Source organism: Anolis carolinensis, chromosome X, assembly GCF_035594765.1.
Source record: "Anolis carolinensis isolate JA03-04 chromosome X, rAnoCar3.1.pri, whole genome shotgun sequence".
Lineage (NCBI taxonomy): Eukaryota > Metazoa > Chordata > Lepidosauria > Squamata > Dactyloidae > Anolis > Anolis carolinensis.
Genome location: NC_085847.1, coordinates 6,434,378 through 6,461,961, shown reverse-complemented (window position 1 = coordinate 6,461,961; position 27,584 = coordinate 6,434,378). Strand labels below are relative to the sequence as shown.

The window sequence follows — 27,584 nt, the reverse complement described above, 5'->3', positions numbered from 1 at the left end:
GCACGCGCACGCGCACTCCCGACAGATGGCACCTTCCCTTCCCATCCTCTTCTCCCCCTTGGACTACCACTCCCAGGCTCCACCCAGCCCCGTTTGGACTACCACTCCCAGCACACACCAACTATTTATTTAAACGCAGCATTGCCCAAACACGAGTCCAAGAACACGAAAGGCACGGCAGACTCACTCAACCAGAGAAATCAGCCAGAGCAGAGCCCTTGATGAACCAACCTGGACACAGGATATTATTGGAGAACACAGAAATGCTTGACCACTCCAACAACTCTCATGTCAGACGACACAGAGAAGCCATTGAAATCCACTAGAAGCATGTGGACAACTTCAACAGAAAGGAGGGAACCATGAAAATAAACAGTATTGAAAACATGGTTGTTCCAGAGCGCATTTAAATGAACAGGCCCAAAAGAGCTGTTATTAGAATACAATAGAGTCTCACTTATCCAACACTCGCTTATCCAACGTTCTGGATGATCCAACCAAAATATCACGATATATTGAAAACATTGACTACAAAAAATGCGTTGGATAATCCAGAATGTTGGATAAGCGAGTGTTGGATAAGTGAGACTCTACTGTAAGTAAGTACAGTAGAGTCTCACTTATCCCACATAAACGGGCCGGCAGAACGTTGGATAAGCGATTATGTTGGATAATAAGGAGAGATTAAGGAGAAGCCTATTCAACATCAAATTAGGTTATGATTTTACAAATTAAGCACCAAAATATCATACAGTAGAGTCTCACTTATCCAACACTCGCTTATCCAACATTCTGGATTATCCGACGCATTTTTGTAGTCAATGTTTTCAATACATCGTGATGTTTTGGTGCTAAATCCGTAAATACAGTAATTCCTACATAGCATTACTGCGTATTAAACTACCTTTTTCTGTCAAATTTGTTGTATAACATGATGTTTTGGTGCTTAATTTGTAAAATCATAACCTAATTTAATGTTTAATAGGCTTTTCCTTAATCTCTCCTTATTATCCAACATATTCGCTTATCCAACGTTCTGCCGGCCCGTTTATGTTGGATAAGCGAGACTCTACTGTACTTCTTTCTGTTTTGAAAGCATATGGCACTTTATCACTTTAACACTTTATCACTGCTACTTATTTCCATGATACAGCACTTTATATTATTGAAACCTGTCCCCACTGGGTTGCTTTTAATTTTATCTGTTTGGATTTTAATGTATTTGTCCATTATTTTATTTTGTGTATTGTTGGAATGTTTTAAGTTTATGTTTAATATGTTGTTGTTGTTGTTCGGGCTTGTCCCTGTTGTGAGCCGCCCCGAGTCCCTTCGGGGAGATGGGGCGGGATATAAAAATAAAGTTTATTTATTATTATTTTAAAAACTCCAAAATCAGAACAGTAAATAAGAAGCAACACTCCGAAGACATGGGAACTAGGGGCAGTTAACAAAGGATGCCCCCAGGCAGAAAGTAGCCAGTACATGAAGCCATTCAATACAAATTAGGGTGATTAACTGCAACATACACACTGGCCTCCAACTGACAAAAGTTCTTCCCTCACCCTGGACGTCCCACAGATATATATAAACCTTCCTTGCTTAGTTTCTCCATACCTCACAACCTCTGAGGATGCCTGTCACAGATGTGGGTGAAACGTCAGGAGAGAATACTTCTGGAACATGGCCACACAGCCCGGAAAACACACAACAACCCTATTTATTTATTTTGTTTCCCTCATGTCTATCCCGCCCTTCTCACCCGAAGGGACTCAGGGCGGCTCAGTCTGGCAAAAATTCAACGCCAATATACAATACAAAAAGATACAACATAAGCAGTTAATACAATTGGATAATTTAACCAAATACAATAAATACATTTAAAACAATAGAATAGAAAATGCTTGAACCATTCAACTATCCCTCCCATATAAGGGTGGAGCCCTCTCTCTCCATTCCCAATCTTCCCAGAGCTCCAGCGTTAGGTGGACTACAACTCCCAGAACTCACCATCCCCCTTAAGAAGGCACAAAGGACCAAGGCGGTGATGACCCCTGCCTTCTCTTTCCCCCCTTGCAAAGGGCACTTGGGGGCTGTCAGTGCTTAGTGTGGACTACAATTCCCAGAATCCACCAGCCTCACCAACATTGGAGACTAGGCTGACCAAGCTTTTGGCCCAGTCAATAATGCCGTACAGGAAATAAATAAGGAATATGTGCCGTTGACACTTGGCATGGACCCAGTCTACGCATCTGGATTGTGCGATTTTCATTTTGAATTCTGTGTCTTCATATCTCAGCGTTGTTTATATCTCATGTTTTCCTGGTCTTATTTGATTTTAATGCATACTTCTATGGTTCTTTGTTCAGATTTGAGGTTTAGATGTGCATCGAGTGTTGCCATTATGATGTACGTTGTCAACCGCCTTGAGCCCCCCCTCCCTCCTGGGTAAGAAATAAATAAATACAGTAAATAAATAAATAAGACCTCTTTGTGAAGGGTAAGACCAGAGGTGGGCTGGTGTCCCTCTTGGACTACAACTCCCAGAATCCCTGGCCGGCTGGGAGTTGCAACAGCAGCCAGGGAGCTCTCCCTCCCTCCGGGTTCCTCTTGTCTGCCTTCCAAGCCCAGCAGGTGAAACCCAACCCTCCTGCAAGCCAAATGCCCGGGACAGCAGGTGAAACGCAACCCTGTGTGCCAAGCCAAATGCCAGGGACAGACCCGAGGGCGCTCGTCCTTGTTCAGACCGGATACTCCCTGTCTCAGATGCAGATCTTCCCTGTCGCCAAGATGCCAGGTGGACCTGGAGTCCAACCAATGTCGAATGTCCCCATTTGAACTGCTCTGGGACTCTGGGAGTCGTACTTCCACACTCTTTGGCAAAAGACCTTGTCAAACTACAACTCCCAGGATTCCATAGCCGTCAACGCTGGGATTCATGTCAAGGCACCCAGAGACTGGGAATGGTCCGAGGCTGTTCGGTTTTGTAACGTTTGCGTGGAAAAACCATATGGAGCCTTGTAATATTTTCCCCGAATTGAAGCCATTCGGTCCATTTTATTACATGTTTTTACCCTGTTTCAAAAACAAATGCTTTGAAATAAACCTTGAGCAATGTTGGGACTGCAAAGCCCAGACTCAAGCTCAGATCAAATTGAGAAATCGGAGAAGTCAAGCTCGAGTTTGGAGGCTTTGGGTACGAATCGTGGATGTTGAAAAGCACTTCCTGTCTCGGCCCGCCTTCTCTCTCTCGTTCCCCTTTCCTTCGAAATAGAAAACCAAGCCTGTCCCTCTTGCAAGGTGGCTCGGACCCGGCTCTAGGGCCTCCTCAAGGGAAAGGCTTCCTCGGCTGCGCCTCCTTCTGCTGCAGCTTCCGAATGAGCTCCAGCAGATTCATCTGGAGCGTCAGTTCCTGCCAAGGGAAAACAATTCAAAGAAAATCATCCCTCTGGAACAGAACGTATTGCCTTCCGCCACCCACTTGCCTCAAATGTCAACACGCCCGACTGAGCATTCGATCCTGATCCTTGTTTCATCCGTGCGGCTACATTTGGGTTCTGGGGCTGGTTGGGCACCTTTGGAGTTTGTTCCCACATCTTCCTTTTGTAAAACGAGATCCACAAAAGTCCGGCAGCCACATTGTCCCCACCCACGTTACAAATCCAAGGCCGGGTGCCATTCTTGCGCAATAAAATAAAATACTCGGCAAGGCCCCGTTGGACTCAATGGAGTTGCCCGGCTGCAGTAGGCACTGACCTGTGGGTTGGTGGTGATGTAAAACCCGGAGACGCCCGCCTTCTCCAGGGTGCTCTGCTGGTCCACGACTTTTTGGTCCAGCTCCAAGACGATCTTCTTGTCCATCATCAGCTGCTCGTCGTGGATGCGCTGCTCCATGGCCTGGGTGGAGGAGAAAGACCCAGCTGAGAGCACGGAGGGAGCCTCATTCGCCTTGCATTGGATCTTAGAACTGGAAGGGGTCCCCCAGAAGCTATCCAGTCCAACCCCAAGCCTCCCGACAGATGCCATCTCTGCCCCAAAGGCGACTCTGACCTGAAGCTCCCTCTGCTGTGCGGCTTTGAGCAAGGGCAGGTTGTGAGGCTTGCAACACTGCTGGGCATCCTTGTGCTTGTGCAGCATCTCCTGCTTCAGGGCTGTTGGGAGACAAACCCAAGAGAGCGCCGTTTATTTCCAAACCTCAAAGACGTGCAACCCGTTTGGCCCCAGGCATTTGGCCCCGGTCATCCAGCATTTCAAATAGTCAACACAAGCTCTGATCTCGACACTAAACTCCAGCTGAGGGTAGCATTGGCTTTTGGAGCGGCTGGCGGCCCAACTCCGGCTTGCCTCGGTGCTCGCTGTGCAGCGTGAGCCGCTGGTTGTAGAGGTTGCGCTCCGTCAAGTGCTGGATCTCCAGCAAACCTTGCACGATCTCAAAGACCGTCCCATCAATGAGCGCCAAGGCCAGGTCGCTGAGGATGGTGTAGGACAGCCGCTGCTGGCAGGAGCTGGGAGAAGGAACAGAAGGAAGGAAGGAAGGAAGGAAGGAAGGAAGGAAGGAAGGAAGGAAGGAAGGAAGGAAGGAAGGAAGAAAGGAAAGTAATTACTACATAACATTACAGTGCATTGAACTGATTTTTCTGTCAATTTGTGGTAAAACATGATGTTTTGGTGCTTCATTTGTAAAATCATAACGTAATTTGTTGTTTAACAGGCTTTTCCTTAATCCCTCCTTATTATCCAACATTTTCGTTTATCCAACGTTCTGCCGGGCCATTTATGTTGGATAAGTGAGACTCTACTGTATTATTATGTTTATTTATACCCTGCTTTATCTCTCCCAAAGGAGACTCAAAGTGTTGTTGTACGTTTCCCGGGCTGTGTGGCCATGTTCCAGAAGTATTCTCTCCTGACGTTTCGCCCACATCTATGGCAGAGGTTGTGAGGCTCAAAGTGGCGATGGATTTGGATTTTTTCCCCAAATCCTTCCAAAGGATGCTTGTTAAAAATAAATAACTAAATATTCCAGAATTATAAGTTATGAAGTATGTATGTTTAGGAATAATTACAAATTACTCGCTAAATATTCCAGAATTATATGGTATTAAAGGTGTAGAATTTGGGGGGGGGGGGGGGGGTTACACATAAATGAACAACTAGAAATGCTAGAATTAAAAGATCTCAATGAATAAAGAGAAATGCGATAATTATAAGCTATTAAGGCTATCGCTATTAAAGGGGAGAAACGGCCAATAAAAGAATACATAAACATGCCTGATTTAGAATTATACGCTAGGGTTCCCATGCGGAAGGGTTCTCCGCTCGAGGGAGCCCCAAAGCCGGCAGCCTCAATTAGGAAAGACCGAGGCTTTTAAGGCCTAGTCCTCTTTCTCACCTAGGCAGAGCCTTGACCAGGGTCTGCAACTCGGAGAGGAGTTGATAATGCCGGGCTTGCTGTCGGGCTGTCCGGTCGCCTCCACCGCCTCCTCCTCCGCCTCCGTAGCCCGCGAGGCCTACTCCTCCGGTCGCATCCCCGGCATCGTCGTAAATGAACGGCGGCCCGAAGCGCTCCATGGTCGGGAGGGGGGGCCTCACGCGAGCCCCCGGCTTTTGGCCCCAGGCCTCGCGCTGAGCCAGCCGAGTCCGGACGGCGGCGCTGCGGCGGCTCCAGAGAGAGGTAAGCAGAGGCGGCGGCGGCGGCGGCAGAGAAGGCGGGACGGCTCCGAGGCCTCCTCCAGGGCGGCGCGAGGGTCTCTGAGCATGGGCAGAGTGCGCTTACTTGGAACAGACAATTTGTACGTCAACCATAGCAACAACAATAATAGTGTTCACATTTGGAGCAGCATATTTGCCCAATAATAATAATAATAATAATAATAATAATAATAATAATAATAATAATAATAAATCTCTAGAGTCCCAATTGGAGCAGCAAATTTACTTAATAACAACAACAATAATATAGCGCTCTCATAACAACAACAACAACAACAACAACAACAACATAGTGTTATAATAATAGATATGCTGGATTTCATATTATTATTATTATTATTATTATTATTATTATTATTATTATTATTATTATTATTATGAGAGTGCTACAGTAGAGTCTCACTTATCCAAGCTAAACGGGCCGACAGAAGCTTGGATAAGCAAATATCTTGGATAATAAGGAGGGATTATTAAACATCAAATTAGGTTATGATTTTACAAACTAAGCCCCAAAACATCATGTTATACAACAAATTTGACAGAAAAAGTAGTTCAATACACAGTAATGCTATGTTGTAATTACTGTATTTACGGATTTAGCACCAAAATATCATGATATACTGAAAACATTGACTGCAAAAATGGTTTGGATAATCCAGATGCTTGGATAAGCGAGGCTTGGATAAGTGAGACTCTACTGTATATTATTGTTGTTATCTTGTTTGCTGTGTCATCCTATGTCATTGTGTCAATAATAATAATAGTGTTCTTGCTTGAAGCAGCAAATATGCCTAATAGTAATAGTAATAATAATAATATAGTGTTCTCATAGTTTGTGATACAAAATCCAGCATATCTATCTTGTTTGCTGTGTCATACAATAATATAGTGTTCTCATAATAATAATAATAATAATAATAATAATAATATAATGTTCTTGCTTGAAGCAGCAAATATGCCTATTTGTTCTGGGCTACCATACACACCACTTGGGTATTTCACTACAATTCCACTTCAGCGTCCATGGCAGCATCCTGGAGTTTTGTAGTTTGTAGACACTCAAACCCTCGGACACCCAGAGTGTGGCTGAGATGTGGCAACCTTTCGTTCCCTTGAGCATGGCCATCCCCTTCTCCATCCCCAAATCTGTGGCCACCCATCCGCCCGCCATCCATCCCTTTCCCGTGGCGCTGCAGCAGCGCAAGCATCAGCTGAGGCGCCTCATGCGCTTCCTAATGAGAGCCAGATCCGGCCCAAGACGGATGACCTTCATCGGCCGGGCTGTGTGCTTCCCGGCCCAGACTAAACAGGGAGAGCAAGAACAAAGGAAGGGGAGGAGAGAAGAACTGGGGAAGGAGCCCCGCCGAGAAAGCAGGACGCCGGCCAAAATCGTCTTGAACTTCCCCTTCGCTTTTCTCTATGCGTTTTCCACACACAGTATAGTCTCCGTATCCGACCGATTGAAATGAAGGACCTCCGGCCCAAGAATATCAAAATCACACCAGAGGACCTAGAAAATGCCTAGAGAGGGCATCTCTTGTTGGACACAAAGCCATGGATACCTGTATTTCTTTCGTTCTGTATTCCTCGAGTCCTACCCTTGTGGAAAGTCAGAGTGTAAGGAGAAGAAATCATTGCGTTGGCATTCAGCGCAAGTACTTTGTTGCACATTCGGGGCGCAACCTCACCTCTGGTGATGCATGCAATGTGGGATCATAGTAAAAGCCTATTTTGTCACCGCCCTGAAACCCAGCCCTACGTTTCTTCAGAATTGAAAATGGCAACTAAGAACAGCAGCCTGAGAAAAGCAACTAGTAACCCAAAGAGCACGATGGAAAGACGGGAACAGAAATCACACACGACAGGTATTGAAATACATTTCGTTTTAATTGAGGAAGCTTTCCATGGAGATGCTAGACTTGCGTACCATACTGTCCTTGTCGCGGCTGGGGCACCCGGGGCTCAGGGTTGCCAAGCCATGGATGCCAAGGGGTCGCCCTGCCATGCCCAGCCTGAGGGAAGGTGGTTCTCCCATTTCCAGCAATGGGTGAAGTTCTGGTGTCACCATGTCCAGCTGGAAATGAGTCCCAACACAAGGCCTGGGGTAGTGACCCCTCCAGGCTCTGGGGGCCGCAGACCTCCAAAAGCAAGGTCACGTTCCCCGCTTCCTTGACTCCTGGAGGCCCTGCTCCTCGTCCCCGGCCCCAACGAGGTGACAGAAAGCCCGTGGCTCCATCCTGCGGAATATATCGACTCGGACGTCGCTAGGGAGAAAAGCACGGCATATGCAATTATAATACTGGTACAAAGAAGGCCCCGATCCCCCTCTCGCCCACCCCACTCCCTCCGGTTTGGAACCCCAGGCGCCAGCGCTTGGTCCACCACCCCCACCCCCCAACAAAAGAGGAATGGAATCAGAAGTGCTTTGGGTCTCTTTTGGTCCAACCTCCCATGGATGGGAGGCACACTCCAGAATCTGGTCCCATTTCCACAGCCCCGGTTCTCTTTGCAAGGCTTTTGGGGCTTTCATTGCACAGTCTGAGGGGGGGTCGCGGAAGCTTTTGGCTGTTCGGCAGCCGCCTCCCGGCTCTTCTTCCTGGGCGGCTTTTTGATGGGGGTCCTCTTGACCACTTGGTCGCTTGCCACAGGGGCCGGGTCTTGGCTACCAGCGCCAGAGCTCTGCTTCTCCACCCGCTTGGGGTCACCGGCCGGGGTCCCCTCGGCAATGGGGCTGATCAGTTTCTGCAGGTTGGGGGAGGTCGGCAGGACCGGCTTGCTGGACTTCTGGCCGGCGGTGGCCACGGAGCGCTTGGCCTTCTGTGGAGGAGTGGGCTTCTCCCGCTGGGCCGGCAAGGGGCTCACCCCATTCTGCCGGTTCCCACCGTCCCCTCGGTTGAGGCTCTGAGTCTTTTCCTTCAACTGGGCGGCCAACAAGGTGGCTGCCTCTGAGGACAAGTGTGGGTGGATGACTTCGGAGCGGGACTTGCTATGACCGGGGCTCTTGGGGGCTTCGCCTCCTTTCCGGTCGGCTGGGAGATAACTCCCCATCTTCTTGATAACGTTCTGGACGGCCCCGTTGAGGTTCTCCAGTTGGTCCTGGCTAGTCTTGTGTCGCTGCTTGGGTTTGGACAGCGAGGGCTGGTCCCCGGAGGTCGACTGGCTCTTCCCCTCAGAGCTGAGCTCCTTTGGGTGCTTCGGGGCCTTCTCCTTGCCCCGCGTGGTCGCCTTATCATCGGATTTGCTGTGCAACCCGGCCGAGGCCTCGCTGGGGCTCCTCTTCCGCTTGGCCAGCCCCTGTTTGTGCTCTGACAGATCCGTCAGGCCAATGGATGGCAGGGAGTTGGACTGGTTGGAGTTGTACTTGCTGTGGATCCAGGAGACTTTGGGCTTGGTCGAGGGGTCTGGCGGCGGGGGTTTGGCCCTTTCTGGTGATGGGGGCTTAGCGGCCTTACTGTCCACGGCATTCTCGTCCTCCTCCCGGGACTGTTTGGAGAGGCGGGCAATCCGGGCGTACAGAGCCCCGCTGGCCGATCCGGACCCGCACGAGGAGCGCTCACTGTCAGAAGACTTGAGCAGGGGAGTCTCGCTGCTGTCGGCCTGGATGGAGCTGCTCTCTTTCAAGACGGTGTACTCCCCAGCTTCGTCCTCGCTGATGGCCGGGGCTGTCTTCTCGCCACAAGGAGCCGAAACCCGATCTTTGCTGTCATTCACGCTTTCTGCAGAGGATGAAAAAATAAATAGAAATAGCTAGCTGATAGGCTAGACCACTCGTTCTCAAACTTTGGTCCTCCAGGTGTTTTGGACTTCAGCTCCCAGAATTTCTGACAGCTGGACAATTTGGCGAAGGCTTCTGGCAAACCCTTGGAAAACCAAAGTCTGGGAAGCCCTGAACGAGAGGAACAAAGTTTAAGAACAGGATCACATTTCAGAAGCGCTGGCTATGGTCTGCATGCCGAGTGCACACAAAAGAGCCGAATGGAGAGGTGTCTTGCTCTTTTCTCCCCCACCTGGGAAAGGGAGACACTGGGATTACAGGAGTTAAACTTCCCCGGGTGGGAAGCTTTTTGCTTTACAGTAATTATGGTTTTGTGTTTTCTTTCAAAGTCATGCATGTGTGGCCTTAGAATTCTTGAGTCATTACAGGGCTATTTGGTGACGGCCTGTGATTTGCTACAGCAGGGTTGCGGCGGAGCTGGGCTGGGGCCAAATTCCTTTGCTCTGTTCCCGATTGCCAAAATTAGAGAAAGGAGAGAGGGAAAGAACCAAGGGGCGCAACTGCTGGGACGGCCATTGACCACACGGTCGCAGTTGGGCTGCAAGACAGAAGATGCTGGCGTCCAGCTCCCTCCGCATGGGCACACTCGCTTCCGTCCCAACCGACTTCTTTTAAGTACTCAGTGACCCAAATGGACTTTTGACAAAGAGACTTTGTGTATTTGTTAAGGATCTTTGGGAGGTTCATTCACAGCGGCCATCTCAAGGAAGCACCATTTCTGGGGCTACTCCATTACATACTTGTAAATAAGAGCCTGGGTTCAGCAACTCTGCTTGCAGAAGGCTGCATATCCATTGTGATGCAATGGTTCACTAAACACAAGCAAAGTGTTGTCAGACCACACCTCAATCAGCCTCAGGGATGATGAGAACTAAAGTCCAGCACTACCTGCATGTTGCCCACCTCTGGTATACTTGTGATGTTCTGCTATCAATTCTAAAAAGTATCTCCCGTCCCACTGAGCAACCACTGACCTTCGTGCGGCACGCAGTAAACAGGACCTTCATCCGTAGTGTCAAAGGATGAGAAGGAGCCCCGGGAAGACCACGACGGGGACGGCTGCTCCACCACGGAGGGGGGTTCGATGAAGCTGCAGTTCATGGTGTTCTCCAGGTCATGGTGAGCCACTGCAAAACACCAAGATGGCGGAGAAGTGAGGTCTCTCCAGGAACATCAGAAAACAATGCAGGTCGCCCGTCCCTTCCATACAGGGAGAGCATAAGAAAACCACAATCCATGAAAACAACGATATGGGTAATTGCATGGTGTCACTTTGATCGAAGAAATGAGGCGGGCAAGAGATTCAAATTATGCCTTGATTGACGTGGTAGCCAAATTGACACTCAGGCCCCAACTGGAAAAGAGAAAGCGCCAGGAAACTGGACGCCACATCTCCCATGGATCCCAGCCCTTCCGCGGCCCCAGAACGTATTGCCAAAGCAACTGGAGGGGGAGCTCTGACAGCGCAGGGCTGAGAAGACCCCAAACAGGACGGCTTCTGTGCAGGGAAGAGCCCGTGGGGACGCCACATTTCCTGTAGCCGCTCGGCACTCAGACATCTGGTCCGGGCTCTTGCCAAATAAATTACACCGCCAGCGAGAGCCAAAGCCGTGCCACTTCCGGTGGGCCTCCTGCCTCCCCCCGCCCGTCTTCCTTGCTTTGCAGAGCTCAAAGGCCTGCCTTGTGGGAAAGGAGGCCTCTGCCTTCGTTCTTTCCCATCGCGGTGGGAGAAGGCGGCTAGAAAGGAAGAGGCAGGAGCATCCAGGACAAAGATGGTGCTTTCGGGCTTCCCTGAGCCAGGGGGACAATTGCGGGATGGAACAAACTCAGAAAACTGCATAGGAAGTATACTCTCTATTATTTAAATGGAGCACATTCTGCCCTTTTGAAAGACAACCCTCAACTTGAATGGGAACTCCAGTAGCCATCTAAACCAACCCTGTTCTAACATGTACAGCGAAAACACTCCTGAGAGATGCCCATCCAACCCTGGTTGGAAGGCATCCAAAGAACAGTCCTATTCCAATAGCTCTAACGTCCACCCTGCTTCCCCTTTACTTCGAAGTCTCAGAAACCAAACCACGGAGGAGAGGGGCGGCTTGCTCTCATTTCCGAGCCAAGTCCAGGGTCCCCCCTCCCTTTGCTGCCGCCAGCCACTCACAAGGCCTAGTCCCCACCATTTCTGTGGCAGAGAGTTGGATAATCAAAAGAACATATGGCAAGGCCGGCGTGCCAAGGCAAACAGACAAGCCTGCGACCCAGGCATTTCTTTCCAGTGAAACAACAGCCCTCTGGCTGTGGGGCGAAGTGGCGGGCCAGGCCTGCCCCCGAGGGAGCGTGCGTCGGGAGGGAGCGACAGGGCTCCTGGGTCGAGAGGGCCTTCTCGGTGGCTGCACCTCAACGCTCCCTTCCTATGGAGGCCAGCACAATCCCAGGTTGCTCTTCTCCCATTGAGATTTTTGGTAAAGTTTTCAATGCAACATGCAGGGTTTTGAGCTTTGGACTCATACATTTGAAGCTCACTGGGTGACCTTGGGCAAGTCACACTCTCTCAGCCTTGGAGGAAAGCAAGAGCAAACCTCTTTTGACCCAGTCATGGAAACAGTGAGAGATGAGAAAGGAAGGCATACCAAAAAGGACACGTTCAGGCTCATCTTTTGCCTCTTTTTCTTTATGCCATCATGATTTTGATGCTCTATGATACCTTGAGTCTGAATTCAGGGGACAAGAGGTGGAGGATGATAATAATGAAAATGATCAGGAGCCAAAGAGAATAACTGTTTTTGTAACCTCCCGTGGGGGTCTCAATATCTGGCCAGGCGTTGTCGCAAACTAGTTGGCCCAGCCTGGCAAAACCTAATTTAGTTTTCTTATCGAAGGGAGACAGTTGAGCGAGAAAGCCCGGATCGTTCTTTTCGGCACTAAAGCAATGCAACCAAGGCAAAGCCAGCGTCCGCCAAGGAGGGGGAGCGCGCTCTGGCTGCCCCTGTTTATACAAAGCCACCGACCAGCGGCAAGTGCCAGGAAAGGCACACACACAGGCCCATTCAGGCAGCGCCTCGGCGGCACAGAGGGAGCCCTTATTCTGGAAGGGGAGGGGAAAGCCCCTTCCCGGCATGCTTCTGTAAACACAGGGCTTGTTATCCTTTTGGTGGGAAAGCGGCTGCCTCCGCTCAGAGGAGCTGCAACTGGAAGGGCCGAAGATGGAGCTCTGGCCAGAGTGGAAGGCAACGGGAGAACAATCCGGACCAACTCACACACGCTCAGTTGGGACCCAGGACTCTGCTTAGACCGTTCCAAATTCTATGGAAAATTCAATGTTGGGAGCATTGATCCCCATGGGGTTATGGTAAATCCCACTATCACCCCATTCCCGGCTTTTTTTTGATATAAAGACTAGTCGATGCCTAAATGCAAAGGAGAACCATGTTGGGGTCAGACCCAAGGCCATATGCAGACCATCTAGTGTGTTGCTCACAGCAAGCCCCAAGAAGGATTATGGTAGTCCATCATTAGCAACTCCATACTTGACCCAAACCTGGTTCTAGAATAGTGTATTTCTGAATAGAAGACTGCCAAGAATAGCCATGTTGAGTCTATCTAGTCCAAGATTCTGTTTCCACAGTGGACAACCCGTTGCCTCCAGGAAGCCTCCAGAGCAGACTAATGGCGGTAGACCATTAGTGACACTGTTTGTGACACTAGGTTCTATTACACTTGAATAGAGGAATGCAAGGAAGAGTCATGTTGGGTCAGATCCAAAGGCAGCATCCCACAATAGACAACCAGTTTCCCACAGGGAGCCCATAAGTAGGACAATGGTGCTAGATCACTAGTGAGAGCATTCTTGACATTAACTAGGTTCTAGGATGGTCTACACATGACTAGATGAGTCACACTTAAGGCTGTTCTAGTCCAGCATCCTGATCCTACAGTGGACAACTAAGGTCCCGTGGAAAGCCCACCAACGGGACATGAAGAGAATGGCACCCTCTGGGTCATGTTCCCCAAAGCCAGGTCCTACAAAGGATGCCACCATTGGTCCGGAAAGCAATGTAGAGCCATAGCTGCTAGTAGTAGGCCTCGATAGCCTTTCTTCAATGGATTTGCCCAGCCCTCCCTTAGAAAGGCTTCCAAGCTGGTTATCATCCATAGATGGAAACAGTGGACGGGGTTCTTACCTACAACTTTGGGCAGTTTCTGACGGCGGAGAGGGATCCGGGGAAGCTTCATACTGATTCGGCTGAACCTGCCGCAGAGCCGCCTCGGGGACTTCTTGAGGGTGGGGTCCTGGATGGTGCTGGAAAGGAAGCCAGACTATGAAAAGACGGGACAGCGAAGATTCCCTTTCCTCCCTTCCTCCTTGCATTTGGTAGAAGGGGACCATGGAATTGCACTGGGGAGAGTCCTAGCATTTTCTTAGATTAAAAGGATAGATTGATAAAGACATTCCCAGGTTTGGAATCTTGCTGCAACCTCCTAACCCATGGATGCTTACTCCCGGGCCTGGTCCTTCTTGCGGCAAACGCAACAGCAGCACAGAAGCGAGAGGAGGAGGGTGAGCAGCAAGATCAAGAGGGCTCCGGCGCCAATGACGCCCATCCGCTGGTTGGCCTCTGAAACAGAACCAAGATGCCATTGGGACACAAAAGGAGCCTGATCAATGCATCCCACCGCTCATACTTCCATCCCCGGGGGCGGCAACCAGCGAGCAAAAGGCTAAAGCAACCCCAAAGCTGTGCCTTGTTTTACAAACATACCCATGTGGCAGGTTCCGGTCAAGGGGTCGCACGAATCCTCGTGGCAGTTGCACAGTTCAGCGCAATTGATGCCATACTGGCCTGTTTGGCACGTCAGGTTACAGCTGCGGGGAAACAGAGGAAGAGCGATCTCCGTCATCTTGGGATCCAGTCCTCTAGATGCCATGATGCTCTATCAAATGGACCTTGGGTGGCTAAACCTATTTTGTGTGAGTCTGGAAGGACAATGTGTTTGGAACCCTGAAAGAGTCCCAGTGCGTCTAACGGAAAGCAAAGGGACAAAGTATCCAGAACTGTGAAACCTTCATGTGTCCAAGACAACCTTTGCTACATCCCATGGAGGAAGTTTCTTTGTTCCTTTATTTATGTTTCACTTCTTATTCTTCCTTTGTTTTCGATAATTGCAACAGGCGGGAAGTTTTGTGTCTGTTTGCAACACATAGCAAGATATCATTTTGCACACAGGGCTTAGGCATAGGTTTGTTGGATGAGATTTTTACCCCATGAGCTGAAAATCTGCACCCAGTTCTGTCTTGCCAGTCCCATTGCCTTTATCTCTCCCGCCACTCAAGCTGTCATTGTTGGGAAGCTGAAAAGGTGCTGTTTCTCTCTGTTGTTTCAACGAAATCATTTCCAATCGGATTTCGACCCTGCTCACAAAACGGGCAAATCGACAGAGCCAAAAACCCAGTGGCCCAGAGCTTGAAAAGCCCTGTGTTTACATCCGTTTGTCTAGGATACTATAGTTTGGGGGGCGAGCTCGACCTGAACTCACGCCCCATTTGGGTGAGGGGTTTCCTATCCTTCCGTGGGCAAGCTTTCAGCACAACCCGAGGCACAGCTGCTTGGCGCGCTTTGGCCGAAAGCAGCTGCCGGGGCCCGCTGTCCGCCAGCTTTTCATGCCTCTTGAACATCCAAAGCTTTCCCCCTTGGCCTGGCTCCCTGACCGCTGCCACGCCACGTGCCAGCGGGCAAAGAGACGATGGATGCCATGGAGCAGCTGTCAGGAGCTGGGCTCTCCGAGCTCGATTGCACAAGGGATGCGCCCGCCGTCAGGTTGGTGGGGATTTGGGTGGCAGATTCGAAACCTTATTTTTTGTGGTCCAACCCAACATCTCTTTGGGAGGTCAATGGAGCTTGGTTGGAGTGCTCATTTGGAAAGAGACACACACACATTCTTTCCCAAAGAGACATGGTACATAAGCAGTTGGGAGAGATTTGCTTGCTGTGCTGAAAATGAGTGAAAAGATGGGGAAATAATATGAGGCCTGTCCCGGTAAAGGGGGATGAGCCAGCAGTGACTAATGCTTTGGAGGCATATGACATAGATTGGCAGCTCAAATGACGGAGGAAGGCAACATGCTTTCAGAGCCGCTTTCCCCTTTGGCGAACCATAGAAACTCAGACAAAAGTCACAATGTTGAAAGGAAGGGTTGCAACACCAAAGGCGGCAAGGTGTCGTGAGCCCCAGAAGACATTGGAGTCCCCCAAGGGTTCAAATCCTTGCTCAATGAAACTGCGGATATTGCTTACAGGGGTCTCACTCTACTGCAGTTCCGTCCCTATTCTCATTGCAAAAGGGATGAGCCACTATTGGGATATAATTGGGATCAACGATGATAACCCAGGAAATAGTTTCACCAACTGGACCCTGATGCCGTTACTTACGAAATGCCACGGTATCCCGCTCGGCAGAGGCAACGCCCGGTCTCAAAGTGGCACTCGCCGTTGTAGCACTCGCCGCAGAAAAAGGAGCAGCTGTCCCCATAGGTCCCGTTGCTGCATTTGGTCTCGCACCTGCGACCACAGGGCAAGAAAGCGTCAGTCAGAGAAGCAAAATCTATCTATCTATTCAACCATCTATCCATCCATCTCGGCTTCCCAACGTTGTTGCTCCACGTTTCCAGCTACCAAATAAACCCAGCCCAAATGGAGCCAATTGCTGCGAAGCCACAGAACCTACCTGTCTCCGATCCAGCCAGGATTGCAGTGCGGACACTTGCCGTTGACATGGTTGCAAGTATGGCCGTCCTTACAAGGGGGACAGATCTGGTCGCAGCCTTCGCCATAGAAGCCCGGGGAACAGATCTGGTCGCACTTGGTGCCGTTCCAGCCTGCCTCGCATGCCAGGCAGCGGCCGTCCACAATGGTGCAGGGCTGCAGCTCCTTGCACTGCCCGCACCTAGAAAAGCCACAAACCACAGAGAGAGTAGTTTGCAATGCCTCTCATACCGAATACAGGAGCCCATGAGCCCCGATTCCACTCCCTCCCAGCCCAAGGAGTCTCTCCTCACCTCCTCCTGCAGCCTTGCCCATAGAAGCCAGCCGGGCATGGCTCGCGGCAGAACTTTCCCCGGTAGCCTGGGTCGCAGGTGCATGTCCCGTCCACTTGGTTGCACTTGCCCATGTGGCACTGGCAGTAGCGGTCACAGCGGGGCCCAAAGGTGCGCCCGCGACACTGGCATCGCCCCGTGAACTGCTCGCAGGGGGAGTTATTGCAGGCGCATTGGTTGTTGCAGCTTCGGCCCCACCAGCCAGGCTGGCAGTTACAGGTGCCGGTCAGCTGGTCGCACTGGGAGTTGAGGCTGCAGTAGCAGGCGCTGGCGCACTGGGGCCCCCACCAGTTGGGCTCGCAGGTGCACTTCCCCGTCTTCTGGTCACACTTGCCGTGCTTGCACAAGCAGGCGTTCTCGCACTTGGGCCCCCAGCGGTTGGCGTTGCAGGTGCACTGGCCCGTCACGTCCTCGCACTGCCCGTTGGGGTGGCAGCGGCACATCTCCTTGCAATCCGGGCCCCAGAACTGGCGGGGGCACTCTGGAGCGTGACAAAAACAAGAGCATTTAATTTCCTTATCAAATTAGAGATTCTACTCTTGTTAGCCCCTGTGTATCTGCCGTTTCTGTGAGCGTCAATGCCGCCGGAGTCCCCAACACATTTCCCTTCCCGACGTTTGTTGGACTCACTGGTTTCACAGTTGGCACCAAAGTACCCATGGCGGCAGCGGCACTCGTTGGGCCTCACGCACACCTCGTTGTCCGTGCAAGTGAAGTTCCCCTCGCACACGGCTACAAGGAGAGAGAAGAGCAATGGCATGAGCAAAGGGTGGACTCTACTTAAGGCTCCCAGCTCCCTAGTTCTCAGGGCACAGGGAGGAATCTCAGGGGGAGAGCACTGCCTTGAAAGCATGGGCAGATACATTGTGCACGCATGGTAGATGCTTAACATCTCATTGCTAGGGGCCACTCCGAATAGAATCAACCTAGGGATATCACAAGGAGGGTCACCTCTAGACCTTTGGTTTCAGCCCTTGGGCTGGAAAGTCTTGGCAACCCTAACTGGGGTATGGCTCACCCGTGGTGTGTCTTGGGATATAGCCACCACTCTTTGGGAACGGTTGGGCAGTGGTGGTCCACCAGGTTGGAGACGTTCCCCTTAGGAAGACCCCAGATAAGCTTCTGAGGGAAACTCAGAGATTCTGTCCATGGGATATGCTGGCATTTAGATGTCCTGCAGAAATCTCTGTATCAAACTCTTTCACCCATACACATACCCCAAGATGTGCCCTGGACTTACAGCATCAAGCTTTCGCCATGAGAACTTGAGGCAACCACGGGCGGCTAGTTGGCATCTTCCAAACTGAATGTGGGTAAGAGAAGAAGGCCACAAGGAGAGGACCCAAAGGGAAAGCGATGCCCCGAGAAGCATCCTTTGGCAAGTTCAGAGTCCTTGCTTCCGAGCAAGATGAGCCAATCCAGAACCAGGATGGCACCAGAGAAACAGAAATCCCTTTTGTTTCCTTGAGACCCACCACCATACAGACATCCGTGAGCACAGTCCCCAACATGGAGGTGGTGAGGAAGGAGGTAGAAGGTCCCAGAAAGCCCCGAGAAGGACACCTGAGAGAAATCTAGAAAGGCACGGAGAGATGGTTAGCAGACAGCCGGTTAGGCGAAAGGAGAGCACAAGAAGGTTAGGAGGCACCTCAAGAAGGTGGAGACCAGGCAACCCTTTTGAGACCCATCATGCGGGAGGCGCGAAGCAGAGGACTTACCCTGTTGCTTATCTGTGGAGAACCTACTGTTGAGAACCCTTGAGAAACAGCAGAAACACAGCAATGTAAGTACATGCAAAGGTGGACGCATGGGGTAAGAGTCGGGCATTCGGTGGAGGACTCTAACGTATTAGTTGGTTATTCAGCTCTCATTTATGCAGGCAGAACAAAGGAGAAAAAAACTAAACCCTCCCGTCCGAAATAGGGACACGCTAACATTGAGACAGAATAATTGCACCAGTTCACCCTGGTCTCCTTCACAAAGAGATTGAAAAAAGTTCTACAAACTTTAATATATGTGGAAGAAGCAGATTTTTTTTAACCCATGAGACATTTGAGTGCCAATACTAGGAGCACTGCGGACATCTTAGAATATTCTGCAGCCCATCATGTAAAGCAGATTGCTTTGATATTTTTAGAGGCAGAGAAAGCATTTGACAATGTATAATGGGCGAAGGTTACAGGATCCCGCTGCCTTTTTACCAGCCAGATAACATGGTGTTGTGTTTGAGCGTTGGACTTTGGAGAGCAGGGTTCGAATCTCCGCTCTGGGTACTAGTCTGAACCTTAAAGGAGCCATCGCCATGGCACACTTTGGTGGGCTCTTCTGAACTTTGGACATAAGCCCGGCCTGGATTCACCACTCTGCCTTGTATGAATTTCAAGGGAGGACGCCGCTCAGGGATCCTTTCCCCGAAGGGAACCCCACAAGTCTGACCCCCTGAGACCCAAAAGTCTGGCCAGCGGATTGGAATAACACTGAGCTCAGCACGGTTTGAGTCCAGCCGGCCAGGCCAACTGCGATCCCTCCACAGGAAAAGGGAGCGGGCCTCCGCCAAGTTGGAATGGCAGCCGAGTGAAGAAGCCGCTAAAAATAGCTCCTCCAAGTTTCCCATCAGCGCCTGGGGACTCCAAGTCCCGAGAACACTGCTGCTCCTCCTCGAGCCGGCCGCTTTCCTTCCTCCCGCTGCGTCCAAAGCACACTACAAAGGGATCCGCGAGCAGGACCTCGGGACGCCAAGTTCCAGAGGGGAAAATGGAACTGGCCGGAAAAGTGGAATTTGAGATTCACAACCTTATCGCCGTGCGGCCAGACCGTGCTCGGACGGCGGCTTGAGAAGTGACCCAAAGAGTTATGAAAGTGGTCGGAGAAGTTTTTGGCTTCTGCGCGGCGGATGGATGCTCGCCACACAAAAAAGGGCGCCGGTGCCAAATAAAACGGGGGCCAACGTTTCCCAAAACGGGATGTTTACTGAATGCCTGCGGCGTTGAGTTGGCCTTCCTTCAACAGCCCATTGTCTGCCATCTCCTGTTGTGTTCCTGTCCTGCGCTCCTTCCTTTGCTCAAATGCCCTGGGTTCAATATTATAAGGGTTTCTTGCGGGGTGATGGCTCTAACAACTCACTGCCATGGGCATTGTGTGTGTGTATATATATATATATATATTTTGCCAGAGGTGGATAAATTAAACCAGGGATAGTAGTGAACTCTATTGAATGAAGGAGGCTTGGTCTGAGAATACCATAAAGCGGCATCAGAGGACCTAGAGCTTGCTTCGAAAGAATATATATTATTGGAAGTGGATTTTATCAGTCCCGTTCTTGCAGATAGGAAGTCTGTATTGTACACATTAGAGACCCATAGTTCCTTTACACCAGCGGTGTGCTTTGTAATATGAAGTCAGTTGAAAGAGGATGATTTTTTTCAAAGCACTTTCAAGGAGCTTGAGACAGTGTCACTGATGGGAGATTTGAACCCTGGTCTCCAAAGCTGTGGCCCAACATCGAAGCCCTCCCCAAATAAGCTCAGCATCATGAATAAGGTGTGGTCTGAAACCTGGAGTGGATCCTGTGCCCTGTTGACATGGATGCTACTGGCCTCTGACTATTTCTGGGAATCTCTGGGCTACTTAGAAAAGGGATGAGCGGTGCGGAAGGACAAAGGGAGGCTCGTTCTTACCGATCAAACACTCCTCGCCTTGTTGTCTCCATCCTGGGCAGCACACGAAGCTGGCCGAACTGCAGGGAGAAAGAGACAGAGGAAGAATGAGAAAGGACTCCAAGGGGCAGCCTTAAAGCAGAGCTTGGCATCCTGAAGGAGTTTTTCCTCCTCTAATATTGATCAGGGATTCTGGGAGATGAAGTCCAAAATACGCCGCAGAGCAGAGTTTGAGAGACACGGGTTTGGAAGATGCTGTGTCTCTGATCCTCATCGATTGGCAACGGATACTTCTGGGGAAAGCAAGCTCACTCTCAGGGAAGGCAGGCTTGGGGGGCCAGAGTTCAGACCCCATCAGCCAGCTTCCCAAGGAATGCAGCCGGAGGTTAAGGAGCGCGTGGCATAACGTGAGGAAGGGTAGCAAAGTGGGTGGGCCAGTTCTCTGAATGGGCCCTTTATGCCCGCTTTAGTCTCGCTCGAGACTGAGGGGCAGAAACGCTGCAATATCAGTGGACCGGAATACCATCACAGAATCTGAGGATCTGGAGGGACCCCGAGGGCCACCTAGTCCAACCACTGCCTTTGGAGGGATAGAAATCACAACGTGGTGCCCATTTGCCCCCTTTTTGAAGACCTCCAAAAACGGAGAGTCCACCAACCTCTGCAGCAGTCTAGTCCACTGTCGAATAGCCCTTACGGACAAAGCATTATTGAGGATATCATAACCTATAGTTCTTCTGAAAGACTAGGACTGCACTGGGCTTTTCGGCCGCTGTGTCATGCCCTTGGCTCCTCTTTCGCCTTCTACACCAAACCGCTGTGTGTGAATTTTGCGGCGGGTAAGTCTCTGATTGCAAAAAGTTTCATCCATCAAGGAGTTTTCCCATCAGATTCCCTGATGCTCGAAAAACACAGCTTTCAAGAATTTTGTAAATCCAGAACGAGCCCCGTATCCACACGGGAGACATTCCCAGGCTCCAAGTGGAAAGGTGAAACCATACCGAACCCTATTGAAACGACAGACTTCCAGCTCAAGAATAAGACAGAACTGTCCAAGAGGACTTGGAGCGGGTATGTATTGTTGGATGTGGACAAATGAAACCGAAGGAACTGGTCCTGCAAATATGCGAGTCATAACAGATTGTCCAATTTATAAAAAATACAACTCATTGCTGGTTTGCTCACATTTTTGGGAAATTTGGCAAAACATTTGGATCTCAAATGGTCACCCCAACGATCTACCCACCAGAAATGGATTTTGATGGCGCGCAATGGACCACGGCAACAACCCATTGGCTACGTTTCCTCCCGATTTCAAATGAGCTGCCCAGCCATCGTAAGGGGGGGGGGGGCTCCATGCCTGCCTTGGGGGACGGTGTGGCCCCTCTCCCCCCATTCCTCCCCAGCCTTCCCGCCACAAAACAGACTTTGTCTTGGGAGCCAAGCCCCGGAGCAGAGCCCTCCAACTTGGGGGGGGGGAGGACCAGAGGGGGGAACCGCGTCCAGAAATTCCACTGCAAAGCCCTCTCATCTCCGAGAGCTTGTTTGCAAGGCTTTAAATCAAAAACAGATGGATCCTCTCTTTCCACTGGGTTTTAGGTTACACTCGGAGAGGAGGGTGGCGGGCCTTTTTTTCCCTTCGGTGTCGTTCAACCACCCAATGGAAAAAAGGCAAAGCGGGGTGGGGGTGGGGGTTCTGGCTTGGGAAGGGAGAGAGGGCCCCACTCCCTCAAAAATGGGGACCATTCCTCGCTCGGATTTTCATCTCCACCGTTGTGAGAGTTCAACAATGGCGGGTGGGCGGGAGAGACCCACATCTTGAGACGGTTAAGTCGAGGAGAGGGTTAAAGAAAGCTCCAAAAAGTGGTTTGCAGTGGAAACAGGCCGGAGGGGGGAAGGAGCAAGGAGCAAAGCCCTCTTGTTTTTGGCCAGTCCGTCTTCTCAAATATAGGCTCCCAAAACGAGGCCAGCTTCTTCTCTTGGGACGTTCACTGGGGTCCCCTTTCAAGGCCCCCACGTTGGAGAAAATGACCCACCTGGGGCTCCATCCCTCGGTCCGGTCCCCATCCTGCTGGAGTGGTTTATGGGACCAGGAAGAGGAGGTCATGAGGAAGCCCCCCCCCCCCCCCCACCCTGGCCCCAATTCCTGAAGGAAGCTCACAAAAGAGGGTCAGGGCAAGCAACAAAGTCCAGGCTTCAGGGATGCTCTGCTTGGGCGCCCTGACCTCCTCTGGCCAGGCCAAGGGAGGCGGGATGAAGCCAAGAAGGGCGGCCGTGGGCTTGGAAGCAGGGCCTCCATGTTTAGGGATATGCTGGAAAGCAGGGTCCCCAAGGGAGCCTCAACGCACACAGAGGGGACCCGGCTTTCCAAAGGATGGTTGGAGGCACACAAAAGGCACCAGTGGGGCCCCAGGCTCTCCAAAGGGGCCCACCCTGACCAGGCCTGGACACAAGGGCTCTCAGCTCTCCAAACAATGCACAAGAGGAAGCTACCTTCTCCAGAGGAGACACAGGCGGAACCTTGGGCCTCCACAGGTTGCCGTCAAAGGGATCCTCCGAGTGCCCGAGAAGGACCCATTTCCCGGAGGAGGGTCTGGGTCTCTCCTGCCCATCCCTTGGAAACCTGGGCTCCCTTGGGGACTTCAGCTCCCAGAAATCCCAGCCAGTTTGCCATCTGTTAGGAACTGTGGGAGCTGAAGTCCAAAGCGCCTGGAGGCCCAAAGGCTGGGAACCAGTGGATTAGATGAACCAGTGGGAGAGACTTCCGTTGCCTCAGTTTCCACCTGCCGTCCAGGTCAACCCTGCATCCTGTGCCTTAGGCTTTGCCTGCTGGCTGCCATATTTTGCCAGCATCCACTATAGTCACTTCCATGGTGCCAACTATTGCTGGTAGGGAAAGGGAAAGGTTTTTCCCTTGACTTGAAGTCTAGTGGTGTCTGACTCTTGAGGGTTGCTGCTCATCTCCATGTCTAAGCCAAAAAGCCAGCATTGTCCATAGACACCTCCTAGGTCATGTGGCCATAGGCATGATTGCATGGAGTGATGTTACCTTCTCGCCGGAGCGGTACCTATTGATCTATTCACATTTGCATCTTTTTGAACTGCTAGGTTGGCAGAAGCTGGGGCTGACAGTGGGAGTTTACCCCATCCCGCGGATTCAAACCACCGACCTTTGGGCCAGCAAGCACAGCAGCTCAGCGGTTGACCCTGCGATGCCAGCGGGGTCTCCAGGTAATTCCAATGGGGTTGAGACCCTGCGGGCACTTTTGGAGGGACTCGAATGTTTGCTCCTCACGGACTTGCAGCCGGAGCAGGGATCCCCTTTGAAACCGGTCCCTGCCTCTTGCAGAGTGTGTAGTTTGGTGAGCTATTTCAAGGCCCTTCCCTATAGGACAAGCTCCAGAATTCTGCAAGAGGCAGAAAAAGGCAGAACCTCTTTCTGGATTGAAAATGGATCCATTCTCTAGTGCAGGGGTCCTCAAACTTTTGAAGCAGAGGGCCAGTCCAAAATCCTTCAAACTGTCGAGGGGCCAAATTATCATTTGAAAAAAAATACGAACAAATTCCTATGCACACTGCACATGTCTTATTTGTAGTGCAAAAAATAAATAAATGAAAGAACAATACAATATTTAAAAATAAAAACAATTTTAACCAACATAAATCTATCAGGATTTCAATGGGAATTGTGGCCCTGCTTCTGGCCAATGAGATAGACAAGTTAATTAGGATTGTTGCTGTTGTGTGCCTTCAAGTCATTTCAGACTTTGGATGAGCCTAAGTCTAAAATTATTTATTTATTTATTTACTACATTTATTTATTACATTTATATCCTACCCTTCTCACCCTGAAGGGGACTCAGAGCAGCTGTATGTACATACAATATATTACATTATTAGCATAGCACAATATTAGCACTATATATTACTATATTGAACTATACCACTATACTGTAATATTATATGGAATACAGTAGAGTCTCACTTATCCAAGCTAAATGGGCTGGCAGAAGCTTGGATAAGCAAATATTTTGGAAAATAAGGAGAAATTAAGGAAAAGCCTATTAAACATCACAAAACATCATGTTATACAACAAATTTGACAGAAAAAGTAGTTCAATACACAGTAATGCTATGTGGTAATTACTGTATTTATGAATTTAGCACCAAAATATCATGATACAGTAGTCTTGCTTATCCAACGTAAACGGGCTGGCAGAATGTTGGATAAGCAAATATGTTGGATAATAAGGAGGGATTAAGGAAAAGCCTATTAAACATCAAATTAGGCTATGATTTTACAAATTAAACACCAAAACATCATGTTATACAACAAATTTGACAGAAAAAGTAGTTCAATACACAGTAATGCTATGTGGTAATTACTGTATTTACAAATTCAGCACCAAAATATCATGATGTATTGAAAACATTGACTACAAAAATTAATAAAACATCGACTACAAAAATTAATAAAAACAGTAATTACTAAATAGCATTACTGTGTATTGAACCACTTTTTCTGTCAAATTTGTTGTATAACATGATGTTTTGGTGCTTAATTTGTAAAATCATAACCTAATTTGTTGTTTAATAGGCTTTTCCTTAATCTCTCCTTATTATCCAACATATTTGCTTATCCAACATTCAGCCGGCCCATTTACATTGGATAAGTGAGACTCTACTGTACTGTATTTAGCTTTTGTTGCTAAAAGTTGCTAGCTTTTGTGCAGCAGCTATAGCTTGTCGGTGCAAGATGTTGCCAAGGTTTTAGTAGGTTTTAATATTTACTTCAGCATTTACCTTTGCCATTTTTGCATATAAATGTTTTCTATCATTTTAACTACCACATTCAATACTGTGTTTTAACCTTGTTCTTCACTGTGTTTCTTAATATCTAATTGCATATGTTTCTATGCTATTCTGATGCTTGTACATTTTATGTTGCTGGTCATCGACCGGAATAAATAAATATATATATGTATTGACGAATTTAGCACCAAAATATCACGATCTATGGAAAACATTGACTACAAAAATGCGTTGGATAATCCGAGTGTTGGAGAAGTGAGACTCTACTGTACTTACTTACTTACTCCCCCCTTCTCTGTGGGGTGGGTGGCTTACCCGGTGGCGGGGCAGACGTTCCTTCCTCGGGGGCTGAGCTCCTGGGCGGCGGCGCGGGCCACGAGGAGCAGGAGGAAGGGCCAGGGCGAGGGCGAGGGCGAGGGCAAGGGCAGGAGCAGGAGGGAGCCCTGGGCGGGCGGCCTCGCTCCTCGGGGCACCCTCCGCCTCGCCATGCCTGCCGCGCTCCCTCTCCGGCGGGGCTCGGGCGGCAGAGGCAGCGGCAGCGGCGCCCAGGCAGCCCGGAAATGCCGCATTGGTTCTCCCCGCCCCCCCCCCCTCCCTCTTTGGATTCCAAGCCCCTCCTTGGGCGGAGACTTGGGAGAGAGAGACACAGAGAGACCCCCAAAGGCCATCCAGCCCCACCGGCAGTGCAGGAGTCTACCGGACAAGTCTCCACACGCAGCAGCACGGCCCAGACACGAGTCCCAGAACACGAAAGGCCCCGCAGACTCACTCAACCAGAGAAATCAGCCAGAGCAGAGCCCTTGATGAACCAGCCTGGACACAGGATATTATTGGAGAACACAGAAATGCTGGACCACTCCAACGACTATCACGTCAGACTACACAGAGAAGCCATTGAAATCCACAAGCAGAAAGGAGGGAACCATGAAAATAAACAGTATTAAAAAACTCCAAAATCAGAACAGTAAATAAGAAGCAACACTCTGAGGGCAGAGGAGCCCCAAGGACGGCTAATGACTCTGAACAAAGGATGCCCTCCAGACAAGAGACAAACCTTTCCAATGCTAATTAGGGCGATTAACTGAAACATTAACGCTGGCTTCCAACTGACAAAGGACTCTTGTCACACCCTGGACTCTCCACCTTCCTTGCCTAGTCTCTCCATGCCTCACAACCTCTGAGGATGCCTGCCATAGATGTGGGCGAAACGTCAGGAGAGAATACTTCTGGAATATGACCACACAGCCCGAAAGACACACAACAACCCAGTGCTTCGGTTCTCACCCCTCCCGATGCAGGCAGTTCCTCATGTTGTCATGACCCCCCCCCCCCCCAAGCATACTATTCTTTTCCTTGCTCCTTTCTTCCTGTCATTTTGCCCCTGTTATGAATCATATTATTATGCACCCCTGGTGGTGGCGAAGTGTGTTAAAGCACTGAGCTGCTGAACTTTCAGACCGAAAGGTCCCAGGTTCAAATCCTGGGAGCAGAGTGAGCACCTACTGTTAGCCCCAGCTCCTGCCAACCTAGCAGTTCAAAAAATGCACATGTGAGTAGATCAATAGGTACAGTAGAGTCTCACTTATCCAACACTCACTTATCCAACGTTGGATAAGTGAGACTCTACTGTATTTATATTACATGCAGTATTACTAATAATATTGCAATATAGTCGTATAATATAATATATTGTCTGTATATATACTTGTAAACCACCCTGAGTCCCCTTCGGGATGAGAAGGGTGGGATATAAATGTCGCTAGTAAATAAATAACAAATTCTGAACTCCACCAATGATAGAATTGAACCAAACTTGGCACAGGCTGGAGGATGCTTTGTGGCTGATGCCTGGCGGACTTTTTTTTTCCATTTCCCAACTGCCATCTGGTGGAAACCCGTTGAAACGCACTCCGCCGCAAAAGAAAATATTTAAAAATCGTGGAAGCGAAGAAACAGAGCCTATGGAAAGTACAACCAGCCCTTGCAATGGAGAGGTTTCATTTCCCTCCGGCTACAAATGCATCCACTCAGGCATAAAAACCCATTGGGTGACCTTTTTATTTATTTTTATCATTATTACTATTTATTCCTTATTATTACCATTATTCTTTTCCCCAGGCAGCATGGATATTGATGCCATTCAAATGCTCATGTTGGAGAAATGATGCATTTTGAGCCGGTTTCCGGCAAGGAAGACAAATGCCACTCTCAGAAAGGAGTTTCCAAATCACAGAATTCTTTCCGAATTAAAACCCGCTAATTTCCCAGCGCCATCTGCCGGGCATAGAAAACTTCCTTTCTTGGATAGCTTACAAGTTTTCTCATCCTCAAAAGGGGAGGCCAACAGACCGAGACCCTTTGGAGAGGAGATGGGAGGTCTTTCAGGTGCACTTTGGGCAAAACCAAAACCATTTTCTGGGCAAAACGGGCTTTGGAAGATGGCTGTTCCAGAAGAAAGCAAAGAGCAACCTCAGAGAGTCCTTGGCTCGAGGAAACTATAACTCACGACACTGTTAGGCAACAAATGCAGACTTAAGAG

At 49.8% G+C, this 27,584-nt stretch overlaps 2 protein-coding genes across 5 annotated transcripts; both read right to left on the bottom strand.

Annotated features, from left to right (window-relative positions):
• Positions 1-3,021: 3,021 nt before the first annotated feature.
• LOC100554773 (DiGeorge syndrome critical region gene 6 like) lies at positions 3,022-5,764 on the bottom strand. The gene is made up of 5 exons (XM_008119809.3): positions 5,390-5,764; positions 4,342-4,502; positions 4,048-4,148; positions 3,754-3,894; positions 3,022-3,409 (listed from the first exon to the last, which is right to left on the bottom strand). The coding sequence occupies exons 1-5, from the start codon at positions 5,566-5,568 to the stop codon at positions 3,326-3,328; spliced, it is 666 nt and encodes a 221-aa protein (XP_008118016.1). The 5' UTR covers positions 5,569-5,764; the 3' UTR covers positions 3,022-3,325.
• A 1,813-nt stretch (positions 5,765-7,577) lies between these two features.
• scarf2 (scavenger receptor class F member 2) lies at positions 7,578-25,627 on the bottom strand. 4 transcript variants are annotated; one of them, XM_062958400.1, is made up of 12 exons: positions 20,255-20,306; positions 18,296-18,333; positions 17,818-18,151; positions 17,208-17,309; positions 16,539-17,058; positions 16,208-16,426; positions 15,913-16,041; positions 14,245-14,348; positions 13,983-14,100; positions 13,666-13,784; positions 10,459-10,611; positions 7,578-9,425 (listed from the first exon to the last, which is right to left on the bottom strand). In XM_062958400.1, the coding sequence occupies exons 5-12, from the start codon at positions 17,018-17,020 to the stop codon at positions 8,236-8,238; spliced, it is 2,514 nt and encodes an 837-aa protein (XP_062814470.1). In that variant the 5' UTR covers positions 17,021-17,058; positions 17,208-17,309; positions 17,818-18,151; positions 18,296-18,333; positions 20,255-20,306; the 3' UTR covers positions 7,578-8,235. The 4 variants fall into 4 exon arrangements, with proteins under 4 accessions (XP_062814470.1, XP_008118011.2, XP_016852563.1 ...); XM_008119804.2 differs by lacking the exons at positions 17,818-18,151; positions 18,296-18,333 and adding an exon at positions 25,361-25,627 and having other exon boundaries at positions 20,255-20,313; XM_016997074.2 differs by lacking the exon at positions 17,818-18,151 and adding an exon at positions 25,361-25,450 and having other exon boundaries at positions 18,296-20,313.
• Positions 25,628-27,584: the final 1,957 nt, after the last annotated feature.